Source organism: Ursus maritimus, unplaced genomic scaffold (assembly GCF_017311325.1).
Source record: "Ursus maritimus isolate PB19 unplaced genomic scaffold, ASM1731132v1 scaffold_10, whole genome shotgun sequence".
Taxonomy (NCBI): Eukaryota; Metazoa; Chordata; class Mammalia; order Carnivora; family Ursidae; genus Ursus; species Ursus maritimus.
This window is the reverse complement of record NW_024423344.1, coordinates 46395975-46414852: the sequence shown is the minus strand read 5'-3', so window position 1 is coordinate 46414852 and position 18878 is coordinate 46395975. Positions and strand designations below refer to the sequence as shown.

General features: G+C 35.8%; 1 protein-coding gene across 3 annotated transcripts in view; it reads left to right on the top strand.

Annotated features, from left to right (window-relative positions):
* DIS3 (DIS3 homolog, exosome endoribonuclease and 3'-5' exoribonuclease) overlaps positions 1–18253 on the top strand; it is a 28596-nt gene extending 10343 nt beyond the window's left edge. For all 3 annotated transcript variants that reach the window (XM_008686673.2, XM_040623468.1, XM_040623465.1), the window contains exons 6-21: positions 698–862; positions 1997–2110; positions 2241–2378; positions 2919–3065; positions 3596–3712; positions 3970–4071; positions 5235–5299; positions 5387–5471; positions 7527–7654; positions 10289–10375; positions 12172–12328; positions 13616–13830; positions 13943–14111; positions 14244–14402; positions 15085–15207; positions 15982–18253. In XM_008686673.2, the coding sequence (XP_008684895.2) occupies positions 698–862; positions 1997–2110; positions 2241–2378; positions 2919–3065; positions 3596–3712; positions 3970–4071; positions 5235–5299; positions 5387–5471; positions 7527–7654; positions 10289–10375; positions 12172–12328; positions 13616–13830; positions 13943–14111; positions 14244–14402; positions 15085–15207; positions 15982–16065 (2055 nt within the window). In that variant the 3' untranslated portion in view covers positions 16066–18253. The remainder of the gene's footprint in view (positions 1–697; positions 863–1996; positions 2111–2240; positions 2379–2918; positions 3066–3595; positions 3713–3969; positions 4072–5234; positions 5300–5386; positions 5472–7526; positions 7655–10288; positions 10376–12171; positions 12329–13615; positions 13831–13942; positions 14112–14243; positions 14403–15084; positions 15208–15981) is intronic.
* The last annotated feature ends 625 nt before the right edge of the window (positions 18254–18878 follow it).

The following is an 18878-nucleotide window of genomic DNA, read 5'->3' as shown; positions in this document are numbered from 1 at the left end:
TTGTAGGAGAATTTAAACTTACTCTGCCCGTCTAGTTTATCAGCTTAAAGGCAGTTATGTGAGAGGCCATAGATAAAAGAATTAATCGCTTTCTTAGAGAGCTGCTTATGGAAGAAAAGCACTTTTTATTTACCCCACTTTTAAGAGTATAAAAATCTAATCAAACAATTAGAAAATTAATACGATGCCTCTATTTTCTGTATTATGGCTAGTTATGGAAAATGCTATTTACATAATATGTAAGTGCTCCAGAGGGCTTCACACACTTTAAAGCAAATAGGAATCATTTTTGGCTGCTCACTGTTTGCCAGATACTCTAACTGCTTTCAATACTGCATTTCATTTACTCTTCAACTGTGGCTATGAAAGCAGGTACTCTTTTTTCATTCTACCCAATCAGGACCCTGAGATTTAGAGAGATTAAGAAGTTTTCCCAATGTCTTTTGGTGCTAATGTAAGAGTTATGGTGAAGCCATGAATACAACTCGTATTTTCTGACATGTTTTCTCTGCTTGATATTGAGAAATTAAGAGGATGGGGTCAAGGGGCACTATAGAAGAAGAAAAAATATAAGGGAGAAATAGAGATATATAGAAACACCCAGGAAGGAAACATCTTTCTTTCTATTAGGTAACCTTCCCATTATTACATTGCCATTAAAAATATCTGAACACCTGCCATTTGCTCTTTTACACAGATAATCTTACAGGGACTTAAAAATTTAAACCGAGCTGTTCATGAAGATATCGTGGCTGTAGAACTTCTCCCCAAGAATCAGTGGGTGGCACCATCTTCTGTAGTTTTACACGATGAAGGTCAAAATGAAGATGATGTGGAAAAAGAAGAGGAGAGAGAACGCATTGTATGGAACCAAACAGGTTTATTTTTTGTCTGTGTAGCTTTGTAGAATTCATTAGTGTTTAGCTTTAGAGAAAATAAAAAAAATTTCATTGCTTTCAGATTTACTGAATAAGATTATAGTTGTGTGGGTTTTATTACATTTCATACACATAGTTGATCATTTTCCCTCTTAAATATTTAAGTAGTTTTTTAAATTATTACCTTATTTTGCTCAATAAATAGGTTTAAATATAAAAAGACTGTAACTTGAGTATGAAACCTGAATTCTGTTGTTCAGATACATGAATCTGTCTGAATTAGGTTTGTCTAAATTAGTGAGGTTTACGTAAATACAAATTGGAAATTTTCTGCGTTGTTTTTACGTAATGTTAAAATTCCATCAGCATAATGGATATACTTTGGGGCCTTACATAAGGGTCAGTTCTCTGTTACCATATTTATTATGAAGAGAATGCTTTCAGTTGTTTATGATCTAAAGTCTACCTGCTATGATCCATTTATTTCTATATTCTAGGATTATAAGAATAACACAAATAGTTGGAATTCAGACATTAGTAGCTCTCCTTTTTATAAGAATTCTGTTCAGTGCTCTGGAGTCTTACTGTAGTATTATTCTTGCAGAGTCGAGGCCATAGGAGAGTGTTGAAATGAAATCCAATGAAGTCCTTCAGCTATTTCTAATAAATACTCTTTATTTGGGTTTTTATTTTGGATAAGGAAGAACTTTTCAAGATACAAGTTTTTTTTTAATGAATTAATAAATGCCACATGGCTCTTTTGTGCAAACTACTACTAAAATCCTAATCTACTAATTCCCAGACGTGTGTGTGACTGTAAATCCTCGTGTTAAAACTGAACAGTTGAGTTCTGACATTTATTCAGTTATATTTATATTTTTCTTTGTTTTTTGATTATCTGTTTTTGTAGCGTATTATTATTATGGAACTATTTCCATGGCTTGGTTTGGCATATTCTGACATAGAATTTTGAAAGCATCAAGATTCTCTAACTGTGTCATAATTACTGCCCAGAAGTATTAGTATCCATATTCATATTCTGATTTTAAAGAGAAATGATCTCATTATACTTAGAGGAAAAATAACTGAAGATTTTTCTTTTTCTTTTTAAATCTTAGCTTAAGACTGCTGCAAATGAAAAAATGTTAAAGCCCACAGGTAGAGTTGTAGGAATAATAAAAAGAAATTGGAGACCATATTGTGGCATGCTTTCCAAGTCTGATATTAAAGAGGTGAGTAAAGAGCGTGTTGCTGTGTAATTAAAAAATGATACCCATTAAATAGAACTTAGAGCCCTCCCAGTGCCCCCAACTTCAGATTTTTGTGTCTGTGTGTAAAATCTTCTGTCCTAATTTTCTTTAGTCAAGAAGACATCTCTTTACCCCTGCTGATAGGAGAATCCCTAGAATTCGAATAGAAACCAGACAGGCTTCTGCATTAGAAGGACGGAGGATTATTGTTGCTATTGATGGTTGGCCCAGAAATTCCAGATATCCAAACGTAAGCTTGAATGATTTATTTTGTTTTAGAATATTAAGAATTGGGTATAAGATTGCTTCTCTTAGTGAAAATAGAATCTGCTATTGTAATAAAACTCATACTGAAATATAGGACTATTTCACAAACTTACCTGGTAAGTAGTACATCTTATTTGAAAATTAATCTTATGAAATTCCAGTGCAAATAATTTGATTATTTTTACTATAAGTTTCCTAACAGATAACTTTTGATAGTGGTTACAGGTATAGTGTTTGAAACCTAAGTAGATTCTAATGATTCTGAAGCTACTGTATTTGGAGTAACATTTTAAACTTTAAAGGTCATAGGAAATAGACAACACTTTGCTGTGTAAGAACTGGGCCCTCAGGAAGTCTCCATCATAAATCACTTGAGCTTTATGGACTCATTTTTAAGAAGTAGTGTTGGAAACACTTAGAAATACCGAAGTGATATGTAAATGTTCAAGAATTTAATGTCATAATAACATATACCAAACAAAAAACTAAAATTCACTTTTCTAATAATACCTTTTGGCTTTAGGGACACTTTGTGAAAAACTTAGGAGACGTTGGTGATAAAGAGACTGAAACAGAAGTTTTGTTGCTTGAGCATGACGTTCCCCATCAGCCTTTTTCACAGGCTGTTCTTAGCTTTCTACCAAAGATGCCCTGGAGCATTACTGAAAAGGTAAATTGTGAAAAGAACGTAGTCACTTTATAAGTTACTATATCTGAGCTGATTTGGTTTCTGTATGTGTTTTTAAATATATAGAAACGGGGTACTTGGGTGGCTCAGTTAGTTAAGCATCTGACTCTTGATCTCAGCTCAGGTCTTAATCTCAGGGTTCTGAGTTCAAGACCCACATTGGGCTCCACGTTGGGCTCCACATTGGGCTTGGAGCCTACAAGTAATTAATCAAATCAGCAGAAACCATAGTCCCCTCCCCTGCATTTAAGTTAGGTACAGAATTCTTAGGTATTACAAAAATCATTTGGTTTACTGAAAGATACATTTTTCTGGGGAACCAACACTAGCTTACGTCAAATTATTCAAAGGTGAAGAAACACAAGTTACAAATCAACGTGTGGTTATTATTAACAAATAAAACAAAGTTCCTTTTAAAATATATAGAGAGAAATTGTTGATTTCATAAGAGCTGTGTTTCATTTCTACTACAGAATAGTTTTTTTATTTCTTAACCATGTGGCATTTTCTAGGATATGAAAGACCGAGAAGACCTGAGACATCTGTGTGTGTGTAGTGTGGACCCTCCAGGATGTACTGATATAGATGACGCTCTGCATTGTAGAGACCTGGGAAATGGGAATTTGGAGGTATTCTTGTTGCAGTGACATTCTTACCAAATATGTCGTTCTGTGTTTGAGTTTATTTTCTTTTGACCCATTATAGAATTTGTGAATTATTCATGCCTAGTCAGTTGCAGGTACAGAGACTAATGGGCATGTGACAAAATCGAAATGGTAAATATGGCCGTCCTTTTACAATTTTGCTCAGTGTCTTCTCATTAGAACTCCATAGTACATTTACCCAGTTAAGCATGTTGACATCCTTTTATTTTTATCTTTTTCAGGTTGGTGTTCATATTGCAGATGTTAGCCATTTTATTAGGCCAGGAAATGCTTTGGATCAAGAGTCAGCCAGACGGGGAACAACTGTGTATCTTTGTGAAAAGGTAAATGTGTTAAATTTAAAATGGAATTTTGAAACATGCTTGTAACTTTTTCATCATCTGTTTTATTTATTTATTTATTTATGCTTTATGTTTTTTTTTTATGTTATGTTATTCACCATAAATGGTACAGTACATCATTAGTTTTTGATTTTGTGTTTCATGATTCATTATTTGCATATAACACCCAGTGCTCCATGCAATATGTGCCCTCCTTAATACCCATCACCGGCCTATCCCATCCTCCCCCCCCTCCCCGAAACCCTCAGTTTGTTTCCCGAAGTCCATAGTCTCTATGGTTTGTCTCCCCCTCTGATTCCCCCCCTTTATTTTTCCTTTCCTTCGAGGTGTTTCCTGAGAAAGGTGTTTCCAGCCTCAGTATTTAGTGAAATATGAGGAATAACTGTTATGTTAGTTTGTAAAAACCATGGGCACTTTTGAATTCTTGAACAGTCTGGAATAGTACATGAATGAGCTAAAAGACATACATAGAAGAAGGTGGCCATAAACCAGTGAAAATAATGCAACGTGTTTGGTTATTGAGTGACCCAAATAACAAGTAGATTTGGTTGATATAAATCGTTATGTAGCATTTAACTTACTTGCTCTGGGTAACTAGTGGATTTTCTGTTGCTTCAAAAGTTTAGTCTGAGTCTATTTTGTCATAATTTACCATTTCTTCTTTTTAAAGTAAACTTCCATAAACTTACAGAGGAAAGTTGTGACAATAGAAGGGAAAGTTAAATTTAGTCTATTATGAATTCATTGTCAAAGTTCTTCCATGTAGCTTTTTTCTGTAAAAATTTTGTGGCTCTTTTTTGGTATGTCTAAAACAGCATGCAGTTTGTGTTAGGCATGGGAGAAAGATACAGTCACAGAGCTGTTAAGGCTTGAGCAGAGATTGCAGACTTGGAGGACAGCTCGGTGGCCGTGGGGAGGACTTAGGCTTAGATCCACTGACATGAAGTCCGGCTTCCTCTCGTTGTGTTCTGTTTGTAACAGTTGTGTGGAAATACTTTTCTAGAAATAGACTTATTTCTTACTTTCTCAGCTCTATTCACAAAGACCTTTTCCCCCTTGTTAAAGTAATGCTATCGAGAATGAAATGTCAAATAACTTTATGGATATAATTAAGTAATCTGCCATTCTATTTTTTTCTCTTCCAGAGGATTGACATGGTCCCAGAGTTGCTTAGCTCTAATTTGTGTTCCTTAAGATGTAACGTTGACAGGTATTTATGTATGTTTTCTCATAAGAACATAGTATTTATTATTTTAACAGATTCGCATTAACAAACACTGTCTACTTCCCCCCATAGGTTGGCATTTTCTTGTATTTGGGAAATGAATCACAATGCCGAAATCTTAAAAGTGAGGTTTACCAAAAGTGCCATTAATTCAAAGGTTAGTTTCATGGTTAATATTAAATGTTTAAAATCTTTGGAACTTTTAACCATGTTACTAGATGGTTTTGCAAAAGGTTTACTAAATTCAATTTTCCCCCAATGTTATAGCAAGATCTAGTTTTTTCCAGTTATCTGTTTAATTTTTGATGCGGTTGCCTTGTATTCAGAAGCTCACAAAGTCTGGATACTTGAGAAGACTAGATAGATGGCTTTTTGCCCTAATTCAGGAACACTACTATTTGAAATTGTTACACTGTGTAACTGGTCAGTATTTTCAAAGTTGGCATGTATACCATCTTGCGATACAATTTTCAGAGAAAGGATGTCATAAATTATTCTTGGATTTCAGCAGAACTAGCCTGAGGTCTTAGGTCAGACAGAATGGAGCCAGGCTGCCGTTCCCATCCTTCTCTTTTTTGGAACTCTCCTCGGATTCCCTTATGTCCTCACTTTGCCCTTGGTCTTTCTCTGAGGTTTGCCATCATCTAGTTGCTTTCAGCAGTTCTGGATGAGCTAGTGGTTGGAAAAGAAAGCAGTGTTGGACTTACAGATAGTGATATATAGTGGTGTACGAACGATTTAAGCCTTCCTCGATTTGTATTTTTAATAAGGGTGAGTTTATTTTTCTCCCAGACTTGGTTAGTGTAACAAAGTTATATGAAAAAAAATTCAGTGAACATGCAACAGAAAACGTTTTTGAAGGGGAACTCTTAGTCCCTAGTAGATAACTTGGCTCTCCTAAGAATCTGACCTGACCTCCTGTATCATCTAACCCTCTTAACGCTATTCCTGATTTTTACTTGCAAAGCTACTTTTTTAGCTACTGCGTTGTTTTTTTGTTTTTGTTTTTGTTTTAGATTTATTTATTTATTTTAGAGTGTGCAAGGGGGAGGGGAGAGGGAGAGGAAGAGGGAGTCTCAAGCAGACTCAGTGCTGAGCACAGAGCCATACGTGGGATCAAACCCAGAGATCATGACCTGAGCAGAAACCTGACACTTAACCAGCTTTACCACCTAGGCACTCCTATTTTTTTTTTTTTTAATAAGCTAAAAAATGGTCATTTTCCGTGAGGTGTGAAGTAGGAACAGAAGCACTATTTGTATATTTGGATTATAATTGGAAATCACTTGAGATCTTTTTTACTGTGATTGGTCTCATTTTTAGATACTTAATTTGGGATATTTCATAGGTTTTTCTGTAAAACATGATGTCTGGACTGTTACAGTGTTCTTATTTATTTGTCATTGAGTAAGGAAGTAGTGATCATCTGGAGAGGTTTTCACTTACAGTCATTGTCAGAGAATAATATAGCTTTCCTTTTTACTTTATTTTAGTGTTACCCAAGTATTTGTTAACTATGAAAGTAAAGTTTAAGCAATTTATTTACCAACATATACTGCCATTTGTTTTGTTTTAAAAGATTCGATTATTTTTAGATGGGGAGCATGAGTGGAGGGAGAGAAGGAGAGGGAGGCGGAGAGAGAGAATCCCAAGCAGACGCCCTGCTGAGTACAGAGCCGGATCCCATGGCCCTGAGATCATGATCTGAGCACAAACCAAGAGTTAGATGTGCAACAGACTGGGCCATCCAGGCGCCCCCATTTTGTTTTGTTTTAACTTAAGTTTGCTTATGTTGTGTAATGCATCAGATACAAATTAATGAACCAAAAACCATAGGTCTGCAATATAAATATTATAGCTAAGAATCTCTTTTATTATTGATTTTAGGTTTTCTGAAATCATAGATTATATGTAGTGCAAACACGAAAATACAGTAACCTGGTGGTTTTTTTTTTACATTTTAAAAAAATTTAAAAAGTTTTTTTTAGATAGAGCAAGAGTGGGGGCAGGGAGGGACAAAGAGAGAGGGAAATAGAGAATCTTAGGCAGGCTCCATGCCTAGCATGGAACCCCATGCAGGGCTTGAACTCACAACCCTGAGATAATGACCTGACCCGAAATCAAGAGTGGACCACTTAACTGACTGAGCCACCCAGGTGCCCTATAAACCAGTTTTTGTAAGAATTATATTAACATATGGTTTTCCTTTTAGGCTTCCCTTACATATGCTGAAGCTCAGATGAGAATTGATTCTGCAGCCATGAATGATGATATTACCACTAGTCTCCGTGGACTAAATAAACTAGCTAAAATTTTGAAAAAAAGAAGAATCGAAAAAGGGTATATTTCAAAAATATTTATTGAGAAGTGTCTTAACTTATATATCATGGTAGTAAGAGAACCTGTGAACTCTTGAAAGTGTTTTATCGTGGACAATGACATTATTTAATGAGCTGAATAGAAAGTCAGGTAGAGACATTCTTTTTCTTCCAGCTCCGTCTTTGTAATATGCTAAGGAGTTAAAGATCTTAGAGAAAATTTCGAGGGAGGCAAGAGCTCCTTAAGACTTTTTCTATGGATTGTTTCTAATTTCAGTTAGAAATGAGTTTCCATATTGAACATTGGTTTCCAGATATTTAAATAAATGTAGATGAACAATTTATTGCACTTGAGAGTTTGAAGCGATTTTAGAGATTGTTTAATCCAACACCTTCATTTTTTAAATGATTCAGTTATATAGAAGAAGTCTTCCTGAAGATCTGAAAGCTAGTAGCAGATATGTGTCTTTCAGCTATGACATCATGGGATTTGCCTAACTGCAATAGTATAAGATAAGAAGAAGTATCCAGGTCCCCAAACTTGTTGAAGTAAAGTAGTTAAAAGAAATTTGATTTAAAAGACATTAGCAACTGTCAGAGTGAAGCAAGTACATGAACCTTTCAGATGTTTGTCTTGGGTTCCCATGCCCATCCAGGATAGGGTCATAAGTGGTTACTAAAAGTGCTTTTGGTGGGGAGTACAAACTCTAGATCTGTGCTGTTTCCTAAGATGTACCTATTTAAAATTCATTAAAATTAAAATTAAGAATTCACTTCCTGAGTCACACTAGCCACATTTGAAATGCTCAGTAGCCACTTATGGCTAGTGACTACCATATCAGACAGTGTAGATAGAGAACATTGCCATTGCTGCAGAAAGTTCCATCGGACAGCATTCTTCCAGGTAGTTACGCTGAGCCATCTTTATTTCTACTCACAGGTCAATTTTCTGGTTAATATTCAATGTGATCCTAAATATAAAATTTGCATCTGTGTAAGGATAATTTGAACGTGTTAATCCCAAAGAAACTAGAGGACACAAAACAACACATTTTTCAGCAAGTGTTTGTTCATCAGCCATATGCAAGACATCAGAAGAAAGTTTGTGTGAAGATAATTTTTAGAAAGTTTGTTTTAAAAGCAAAATGAATAAAACGCAGTTTGAAACATATTCATTTTGGTAGTTTTAAAGTAGGAGAAATTTGCATTAGTAACTAGCTTCTGATTAGTATAGGAAAGATAATCTTTAACTTCAAAAATTGTATGTACTTTTAATTTTGTAACTAGACAATCATCTACTGGTAAAAACAGATCATTGAGTCTTCTCAGTCTTAGGCAAGAATTGAGAAAACAGTAAAAAAATTGGTATTTTTTTACCTTCTTAAAGGATATGTTCTGTTTTATATTTATTTTATGTCTTTCTTAAAGGGTAAATGTTATGTCATGGATAGACATAACATTTTAAGTGTTTTAGGATAAAAAAATGATCAAAACGTGATTAATATACCTTGCTTTTTAGGTCAGATGTATTGATAAACAGACTAAATCTAGTGTTAAGATCTTGTTGTAAAGACTGCATGGCAAGAAAGGAATATTTGTCAAGATTCTCTGTCTAGTCTTCCTTTGGTAGTTCTTCTAATAAAGCTGAAGCATTGAGGGGAAAAGTGAAGAATTAGCTTGTACCACCTCATCTTTTTTTTCTCCGCTTCCCCCCCTTCTCCATGATTGTTTGGGGATACCCCACTTCATTAAAATTCTTTAAGTTGGTTTGAAGATAATCTATCAAAATAGCATCAAGGTGTGAAGAAACATAAGACTCTGGTTGGAATTTACTTTTCACAGGAGAACTTGGGAACTCATGGGCGAACCATTCCTGTAAAGCACTTAGTCTAGTATGTTATCGGACATGTAGCACGCCATATCAATACCCGTCTGTGCGTACATGTCAGCGTAGTAGTTTGTCAGTCTCTATGTTGGCTCAGCGAATATGGACGTACTTTTGAACTGTGGATCTTCTGATGGTACTTATCTATGTGTGGCAGCTTCCTTTTTGCTCCTCTCTCCATCATCCCTCACCCCAATACATTGTTTTCTGTGATACATAAAATACTGCCAGATACCTTCTTTACTTTTATAAAAAAGTGATTACAAACCCATGTAACTCAGTAAAAGCTCAGTTTTGGTACAGAACATACTCAAATTCTCAGAAGCCCAAGGACTCATATTTTGTTGTGTTACTGTTATCCTCTCTCCCCCTTTTTTTTTTTTTTTGAAGATTTTATTTATTTATTAGAGCACGAGCAGAGGGAGAGGCAGAAGGAGAAGCAGCAGCACACTCCCCACTGAACAGGGAGCCTGACCCAGGGCTTGATCCCAGGACTCTGAGATCTTGACCTGAGCCGAAGGCAGATGCTTAACCGGCTGAGCCACCCAGGCGCCCCTGTTGTCCTCTCTTTTTAAATGCATTTTAGATCTGTAAGATGTGAAAGCTGTCAATGAGAAAAGAACATAAACCTTAGCAGATGGTCTTAAAGGCTTCAGAAGAAAAACTATTACTCACTTGCTATGATCATTTTCTATTTTAAAAGCATCACTTCCAGAATTATATCTGTTATTGGCTCACTTTACTAAATTTACATCTTTAATTTTTATTTAGGGCTTTGACTCTTTCTTCTCCGGAAGTTCGATTCCACATGGACAGTGAAACTCACGATCCTATCGATCTGCAGACCAAGGAACTTAGGTATGTCCATTTTTGCTGGGCAGTAGACAGGATTTTTATTTTAAATGTAATATCTAGTGTATATATGAATAAACAAAACATATTTGTACCCCAAATACCTATTTCTAGTAGGGTTATGGTTTCTGTAGATCTTTTTGATTTAGGATATATAGAGAGAAGTAAATGCTTTTGCTTTTTAGTTTTTCTCATAAAAAAATCTGAGATATGTATTAGAAGAATTTTCAATTCGAATTGGTCTTAATATGTGGTGTATTAGAACTTGCCTACTAATAGTTTGTGGTAAATAAGAGATTGCCTGGTTAATTTCTCAAGTATTTAACGTAGAAAAGCATAGTGTACAAATACATAGAAGACCTTGTGCTTTAAAGCCATACTGCCTAGGTTTGGATTCCGTTTCCAGTAACTCCAGACAAGTGATTTGACCTTTTTACGTGTCAGTTTGTTTGGTGGTAAAATAGGGCTGATAATGGAACCTACCTCACTGGGTGTTGTGAGGAGTGCTCAGATGTTATTGTTGTTACCATTGTATTGATTGGGTTGAGATTTAGGAAGCAAGACTATTTTTGGTTACATCAGGCCTCTTTTCCATGCCTTTTATAAGGTAATTCAGAAATGAATGTGCATTTACACTTTTCTAGTGGATGACCAAGGATTAAAAATGAGAATATACTCAAGTTTCCTAGTTAGGACCAGTGTGTCCTTTATAATATTAGAGCTAAAATTAAAAAAATACTTTTAGGAGAACTTTTGTACAAATAAAACTAATGTTAATGTGAATGGTGAGCCTGATAGGAAGAAGTTTTTTGAGGAAAACGTCGAGTCTAACTTTGCCGAAGTAGAACATCACCCCTTCTTACCAAGAAGACAACACATTTCTAAGAGATTGTCTCTAGTCTTAAACGTATGCTTGGAAGTCTTCCCAATATTTAAAAAATTAATATACTTTAGGAATCTAGTCAAGTTTATAAGATGTTAAAAATGGAAACATGAATGAAAGATTAATATGATGCCTGTTGAGTGACTTGGAAAAAAGAAAGCACAATGTACACAAATATAAATCATTTACTAACCTAAGTTTTAAATAGACATAGACTATAGAGAATGAAGAACAGTATCAAATTGGTTACGAGTTTTGAAGTCAGTTATGTGGGCTTGGGTCTTGTTACTACTAACTCCGACTTTGAGCAAGAGAATAATGTTACACATCCTTAGTTTTCTCATCTGCAAGACTAACATATGTCTCTGTCTATAGGGATACAGATAGATGAACATTTCACAACATAGCGCAATGCCAGGCCAATAAGAAATACCCAGAATAGCTATTGCAAATATGATTTCTTCATTTTGATGATTTATTGGTGAAAATTTTAATTTTTTAAGCCCAAATTTGTATGACCTAAATAGCTTTTAATTCTTATTAGTAAACTTTATTTTTATGGATTTATAGTTAAATAAAAATCTCTTTAGACTTAGTAAAGGAAGGTGAAAATGCTTATGGTTTAGATTTTATATATTTATTAGAATTAGTAAAGCTTCTTTTATTTAAATGCAATTTAAAAGTCTCTCGCATGAGACTTACTCATGCAGTAGATGCGTAGTAAGAGATTGTCAGCCTAGCAGCTGAGAAATGAGAGAGTCTTAAGTTACGAAAAATATGCATGTACACACACACATACGAATGTTTACATAGGAAATACTTCTGTTGTCTCGTTGGTGGAAAAGGTAGCCTGGGAATAAATGTGACACGTAAAAGTCTCAGATTCTTTTTCCTTGTTTAATGATTTCTCCATTGGCAGGGAAACAAATTCCATGGTGGAAGAATTTATGTTACTGGCCAATATCTCTGTTGCAAAAAAAATTCATGAAGAATTCTCAGAACATGCCTTACTTCGAAAACACCCAGCGCCGCCTCCATCAAATTATGAAATTCTTGTTAAGGCAGCTAAATCCAAGGTAAGGTCACATAGTTTGCAAAATCATCTGTATTTGAGTTGTGATCTGTCCATTGTACTTAAATAATCTATATTTGCATCGCATGAAAGTTTTGTTGCTTTTTGATGCAAAAATATACTAGTAGTACTTGTGATTAAGAAAAAAGTCATCTAACTTGGATACAGTCATCTCTTCCCACATTGAAACCATTTGCTGAAAAAAATCCTTTAATGTCTTTAAAGAGGACCCTATGCTACAGCCAGAAGTTCCATACCAAGTTATTTGCAGTATCTTGAACATACGAAGCTCTTCCATGTCTTTTTGACTGTATACGTGTTCTTTATACCTGTATTATTTCATGCCTCCTCTGAACTGCCTCAGTGCCTAACTTCAGAGACTTAGAAATAATTGTTTTTCCTCTTATCTTCAACTCAGTTAAGCCCTCTTTATATCACATCCCTAAGAAAGAAGTCCATTTATTGCATACATTGGGGAAAAGGAAAAATAGGAAGGGTACCATGTCCTCCCCCTCACGTAGGTATAATTACCCTTACCCTTGTGGAGACTGTGGTGCGCATTGGTTTTCTTTGGATCACTTGTTCAATTCCCATTTCTCCTGTCCAGAAGAGAGCTGGAAGTAGTGTTGGGTCTCAGTATTCTAAAAGAATGATGTTGGTTTCTCATTTTTCAGATTTTTATGGTGGGCCTACTACCCCTAGAATCAACTTCTCCTCTGCTCTGAGGCTTACAGAATCACCTTCTCCTTTGCTCTAAGGCTTACAGTGTAAATGGGGGAATTTTCTCCTACTATCTTATTTCTTCCTAAGACCTGGGTAGAGGAAGGAGGATCTAAGTATGGCTGCCTCATCTCCCAAAGTAGAACACAGCAGTTAGTTTGATGTATCAGCATATTGAACTGTAGTGACCAGTACAGTTTTATTTAGCCTCTGGCCTTTACTTCTACCTTGAATGGAAGGAAAAGAAATATCTGCAGAGGAAATCCACACATGCCGGAAAGAATCCAGATCTGCTTTGATTTTTTTCCCTACCCCAACAAAGAATAGGCAAGCACAAATTGGACTTTGAGAGCCATGCTACAGCTACCACCATCTTTCCCCTTTACAACTTCTTCAGAATGTTGATACTTCAGTACCTTTTATAAGCTATTTTTAGTTCTCATAGGCTAAGGACGAAAGATGTAGACACTTATTATCTGATCAAAAACACCACATTTGTTCAGTTTGGTTTGTTGTATTTTGAAGACATGATGGTACTGATTTTAAAATGTTCCCTCTTCTTTACTTTCAGAATTTGGAAATTAAAACTGACACAGCCAAGTCCTTGGCTGACTCTTTGGACCGGGCGGATTCTCCAACTTTCCCCTATCTCAACACTCTCCTAAGGATCTTAGCCACTCGCTGTATGATGCAGGCTGTGTACTTCTGCTCTGGAATGGATAATGATTTTCATCACTATGGCTTAGCATCGCCGATATACACACATTTCACTTCACCCATCAGAAGGTATTTTTTCTTTATAAAATTATAGGAGATCAAAAATAGTTCAATTTGAATTGTAAAAAGATATTTTAATGCTTAACCTAGCATGATTCTTATTTCTCCTTCATGTGTCCAGATATGCAGACATCATCGTCCATCGGTTGCTGGCTGTGGCTATTGGGGCTGACTGTACTTACCCAGAGTTGACAGACAAACACAAGCTTGCAGATTTATGTAAAAATCTCAATTTCCGGCACAAAATGGCTCAGTATGCCCAGCGTGCATCAGTGGCTTTTCATACCCAGGTATTTGTCTTCTGTCAGTAATGTTAGGGGAGACGAAGTTTTGTTCACTTTCAATTTAATTTCAAAATACTTTTTGTTCATTTCAAAAATATTTTAAGACATTCCTTAATAAGGCTATATGTTATTTTACAGTTGTTTTTCAAAAGCAAAGGAATAGTAAGTGAAGAAGCCTATATTCTATTTGTAAGAAAGAATGCTATTGTGGTGTTAATTCCGAAGTATGGTTTAGAAGGTACAGTCTTTTTTGAAGAAAAGGACAAACCAAAGCCAAGGCTTATTTATGATGATGAGGTACAGTATTTCCAGTGTTTTTATTTTGGGGTTTCTGGAGGGGGTACTTTTTCTTTGATGGTACCTAGAAAGGATAAAATTATTTTTTGTGTCCTACAGAACTTAATTGCACAGACTGATAAGCTTATTTTATTCATAATTTCTCACTTCAGAATATCTTCCCACATACAGATATTGTCCTTGATTTGTTTTACACCATGTAGTTTCCCCCTCTAAGGAAAACTTGAATTATGCTTTGAGCAGTTGGAGAGATGCATTGAAGGAATAAATGGCTGCTTATAGCTCAGACAGAGGAAGGTGTTAAACCGTTTTACAGTGTTTGTTGTCTGACACACTCTCCACTTCCCTGACTTTAATAGAATACGAAATAGCAGACTTTGCCCACAGTACCTTTTTCTCTAGTAGACCAACAATTTGCTAATTAATGGGGTGAGAATCCTGAGATTAATAAACGTATATATTGGGACCATCTTACTGAAAGGGGGAAGTATACACATAACTAGGTCATATATATGTGAAGCAACTAGGGAAATGGTTTTTGTTATATTGCACACCTAGATGCTTATTAAATATGGAAATAATTCTTTAAATTTAAACTTTTAAATTAATGTGAATGATAAAGAACTAGAACAAACCTCAAGATAAGATAGCAGTTTAAAATCGCAAAATGTGTTTTGTTCAGATACCTTCCCTTAAGATAGAGGATACAGTGTTCCATATATTTGACAAAGTTAAAGTGAAAATCATGCTCGACTCATCTAACCTTCAGCATCAGAAAATCCGAATGTCCCTGGTAGAACCAGAGGTAAGACCAAACTTCACTGTCCATGTCGTGATGCTGTGAAAGGTACATATTGTGTGAAAGAGAAGGATATAATCATAAATCATTTCTGTTCAAGAACAGAGAAGTCTTCTAAGTAGTGTGGGAGCCAGATATTTGTCTAGCAAATTCAGTTTTCTCACTAATTTCCCTAGGCTGTGGGATCCCAGACATTTGGGATTCTTTGGAAAAGGTCCTCAGTACCAAAGGCAGAGAGCTGTCTGAGATCTCTTGCCTGGTCCCTTTTCACTTTTATGAGTCTTGAAGTCTGCACTTTGAAAGATTAAGATAAAGTATGTTTCACCAATAAAGTATGTTTCACCCTAAGATATTAGTTCTTAACCTTGTTTTGCCCCAGCACACCTGAGGCCCCGATGCCGTCACAGTGGCTCAGCTGGGGTAAACTGCACATGTTCTAGTTAAACCACATTTTCCAAATGACATGCCTCCCATCCATCTAGACTTTGTCTGTCTTTTACATTTTTGAACCACTATTTGTGTGTGAAATATGTATACTTTGTGTGGAAGACCTTTACTAATAACCTCCTTTCCCCTACTCTCCCCTGACAACTGTTTTTTTTTTTTTTAAGATTTTTATTTATTTGATGGAGAGAGACAGCCAGCGAGAGAGGGAACACAGGCATCCCTTGACAACTTTTTAAACTTGGAAGTGTCAGTAGGGAAGGGGAAGATAAGAATGAGATTTATTGCTTATTTTATGCTTTTACTCACCTTATTTTTCCATTTGCATTACTGTAGATACCTGGAGTAAGCATTTCTGCTGATACTCCGAACATGGACATTGATGAACCAGAGAGAAAGAAGAAGAAACGTGAGAAATAACTACAGTCAACAAAAAAACTTCAAAGACTGGTTTCCTTAACAAAACAAAACAAAAACAGAAACAAAAAACCTTGAGAGAATACTTTTAAACCTAGGAAGTGTGTGTAACAGTTTGTTACTTTTAAATACATTGTAATGGTTTTAAAAATTTGCATTTTTATTGCACTGTTTGTTGACTCTGTCTCATCCTGCTACTTCATTTCTAGATTGAACTATTTATGCATAAAAATTCAATTGAATATCCATCATTTAAATAGTGACAAGATAGCAACCTCAGGGATCTGTAAAGACCATTTAAATGGAGCATTCATTCATCTGCTCACTAAAGAACAGATTAATTTTATGTAAGTAATTTGATTATTTAATATTGATAGAAAAAAACTAGCATTTTCCTATGGAGGAAAATAGAACATTTTTAGAAGTCAGGAACAATCTGTCCTTTCTAAACCTTGAAAGCTGTCCCATGTTTAGTATGGTAGTTTTTAGATTTCAAGACAATGATATCAAGATTTGTCAAGGAATTCAGTCCTTTGCCATCTTTAATTTACCTAATTTATATGAAGTGTTCCCTTACTGTTAAAAGCTTCCTGCATTTTTATTAGTGGTCCTTGAACAGCTGTGTTTGGGAATTGAATGTTGTAGGAAGGCAAGAAGAAGGATGTTTGAAGCTGACTAGAATGAGTTTCTTTTAATACCAGATAATAAGTATGATCATCATCCTTGACCTTTAGCTCACGTGTCCCCCAAAATGAGGCATTAGGGCTCAAAGAGCAAATGGAGATGGCACTTTAAACGTCTGCATCATGTTATTTATAAAAAGTAGGTCATGAATGGCTTTTAAACTGTGTATGTATCAGGTTCCATAGGGAAGGGGGGATTGTGTAAGGACATATTAAAGGGAACAGATTGAAGCGAATATGATGATTTGGTGTGCCTTGTTCATCCCAGAGATTAGTAATTATTGTTTTTTAAGAATATTTTGAGATAGTTACCTCAAAACATTTTACTTTGCTTATTCAATTTCTAGAGTACTTACAATGTACCAGGCTCATCACGGAGTCAGGTAAAGTCTCTCTGCCTTGAAGGAGCTTACAATCCAGTGAGAAAGGACCAGCAAATAAATCAACAGGTCGACTAAGCGGGAATAATGACCATGTGTACAGTCATTTGGGCCCTCAGTGATTGTTAAGTGATTGTTCCAGTTTCCTACTACTGAGGAAAAGATCCATGTTGAGGCAGAACTTGTTTCAGTTGAACGACAATAACTTTGAGTGGTCTTGGGACCAAGTAATGAGCTAACACGCAAGAGCAAGTGTCAGCAAGCCTTTTCTGTGAAGGACCAGCCACGTTCGACTCTGCTAGCCGTTCAGTCTCGGTTACAGCTGTAGTACTCAACTCTCCTTGTACGGAGTCAAAGCAAACACAGACGGGATGTCAGCAAGCATGGCTGTGTTCCCACAAAAATTTAAATTTCATAACTTTGATGTGTCACAAAACCCGTTTGATTTCCACCTCCCCACCATTTAAAAATCCTTTTCTGACAGCCCATAGTTTACTTGCAACAGAAGGAAAGGGAGGCCTCTTGGTTAAACAAGGCAATGGCTAACCTATCTTTCCATGTTTGTTTTCTTGGGTCTGTTTTATGAGGAGGCCTAATTCAGCACTAGTCCTTTTTGGGTAGGTCAAGATGACCAGAATCTTCACTTTCACCCAAAGCCTCATCTTCAGTAATCTAAAATGCTTTCTAATGTCAGTTTTTATGCTAAGCAGCGTACACGGAATATTACACTCAGAAAGCCCTGTTGGGTAAGACTATCTCCATCCACCCCCACCCATTTAATAGATGAGAAGATTAAGGTTTTATGGCCCAGATCAAGTAGTGACAGGTTGGATTTGAATCCAAACTATAATCACTACTTGTTTTTTTGACTTGTGCTAATGAAAAGACATAGCCAAGGGAGCTCCTCCCTTTAGGAACTAGAATTCCTCTTACAGCACAGTATTATTTAAGTTTATATTGATCCGAAAGCCTGTGTGATTAAGGACTCAACTTCGTAATGGAGTGTCTTTAGCAGTGGACCTAGTGACTGACAGCTTTAATGGTTGGTGTGCTGGGGAAGAGGGTGAGTCGGATACACAGGAAGAAAAAGTCTTTACAGATTAGCAATTAAGTTACAAGGTGCAAAAAGGGAAGAAAATGACACAATGACAGTATGTTATTTCCTGGGGCTGTATATGAATTATTGCTCCCTTTTGAATGAGATAATTTTTAAAAGGTGGTTTGTAAATATGAACGTGCATTCTCCAGAGGTAAAGAATATTTCCAAAAAATTTATCACTTCTACTCCCAACATGAACATAAGATTTTAAAAAATTAGTTTTGTGTCTGCACAACCAAAACTTTATAGGCCTAAATTTAGCTCTACAGACACTCCACCGTCGCCCAGTCCCCACTGTTTTTCTCCCAGGTTCTTATTCCTCTCGCCGCCAAATTTGAGCAGGAAAGATGTCTGTACCCTAGGGGTGGGGATACATCCTAGGCGTCCCATGCTTACCCCACTAATAATATGTAATACTAAGATGCTGTTAGTACTACTTTTGTAGTATTTACATTTTTTTTTTAAGTAGTAACTAGAACAGTTATCATTAGAACTGAGAGTTTGTACACAGAAATGAATCAAGAATGAAAAATTCTGGAAACCTTAATCTCTTCCTACCTCTTTAAGGTTGTTTTCTATCTAAGATTTATTTCTTTCACAAAGGTTATAAATGTAAATTCATCTGTATAGTCACCTATTTTTATGTAAAATAAA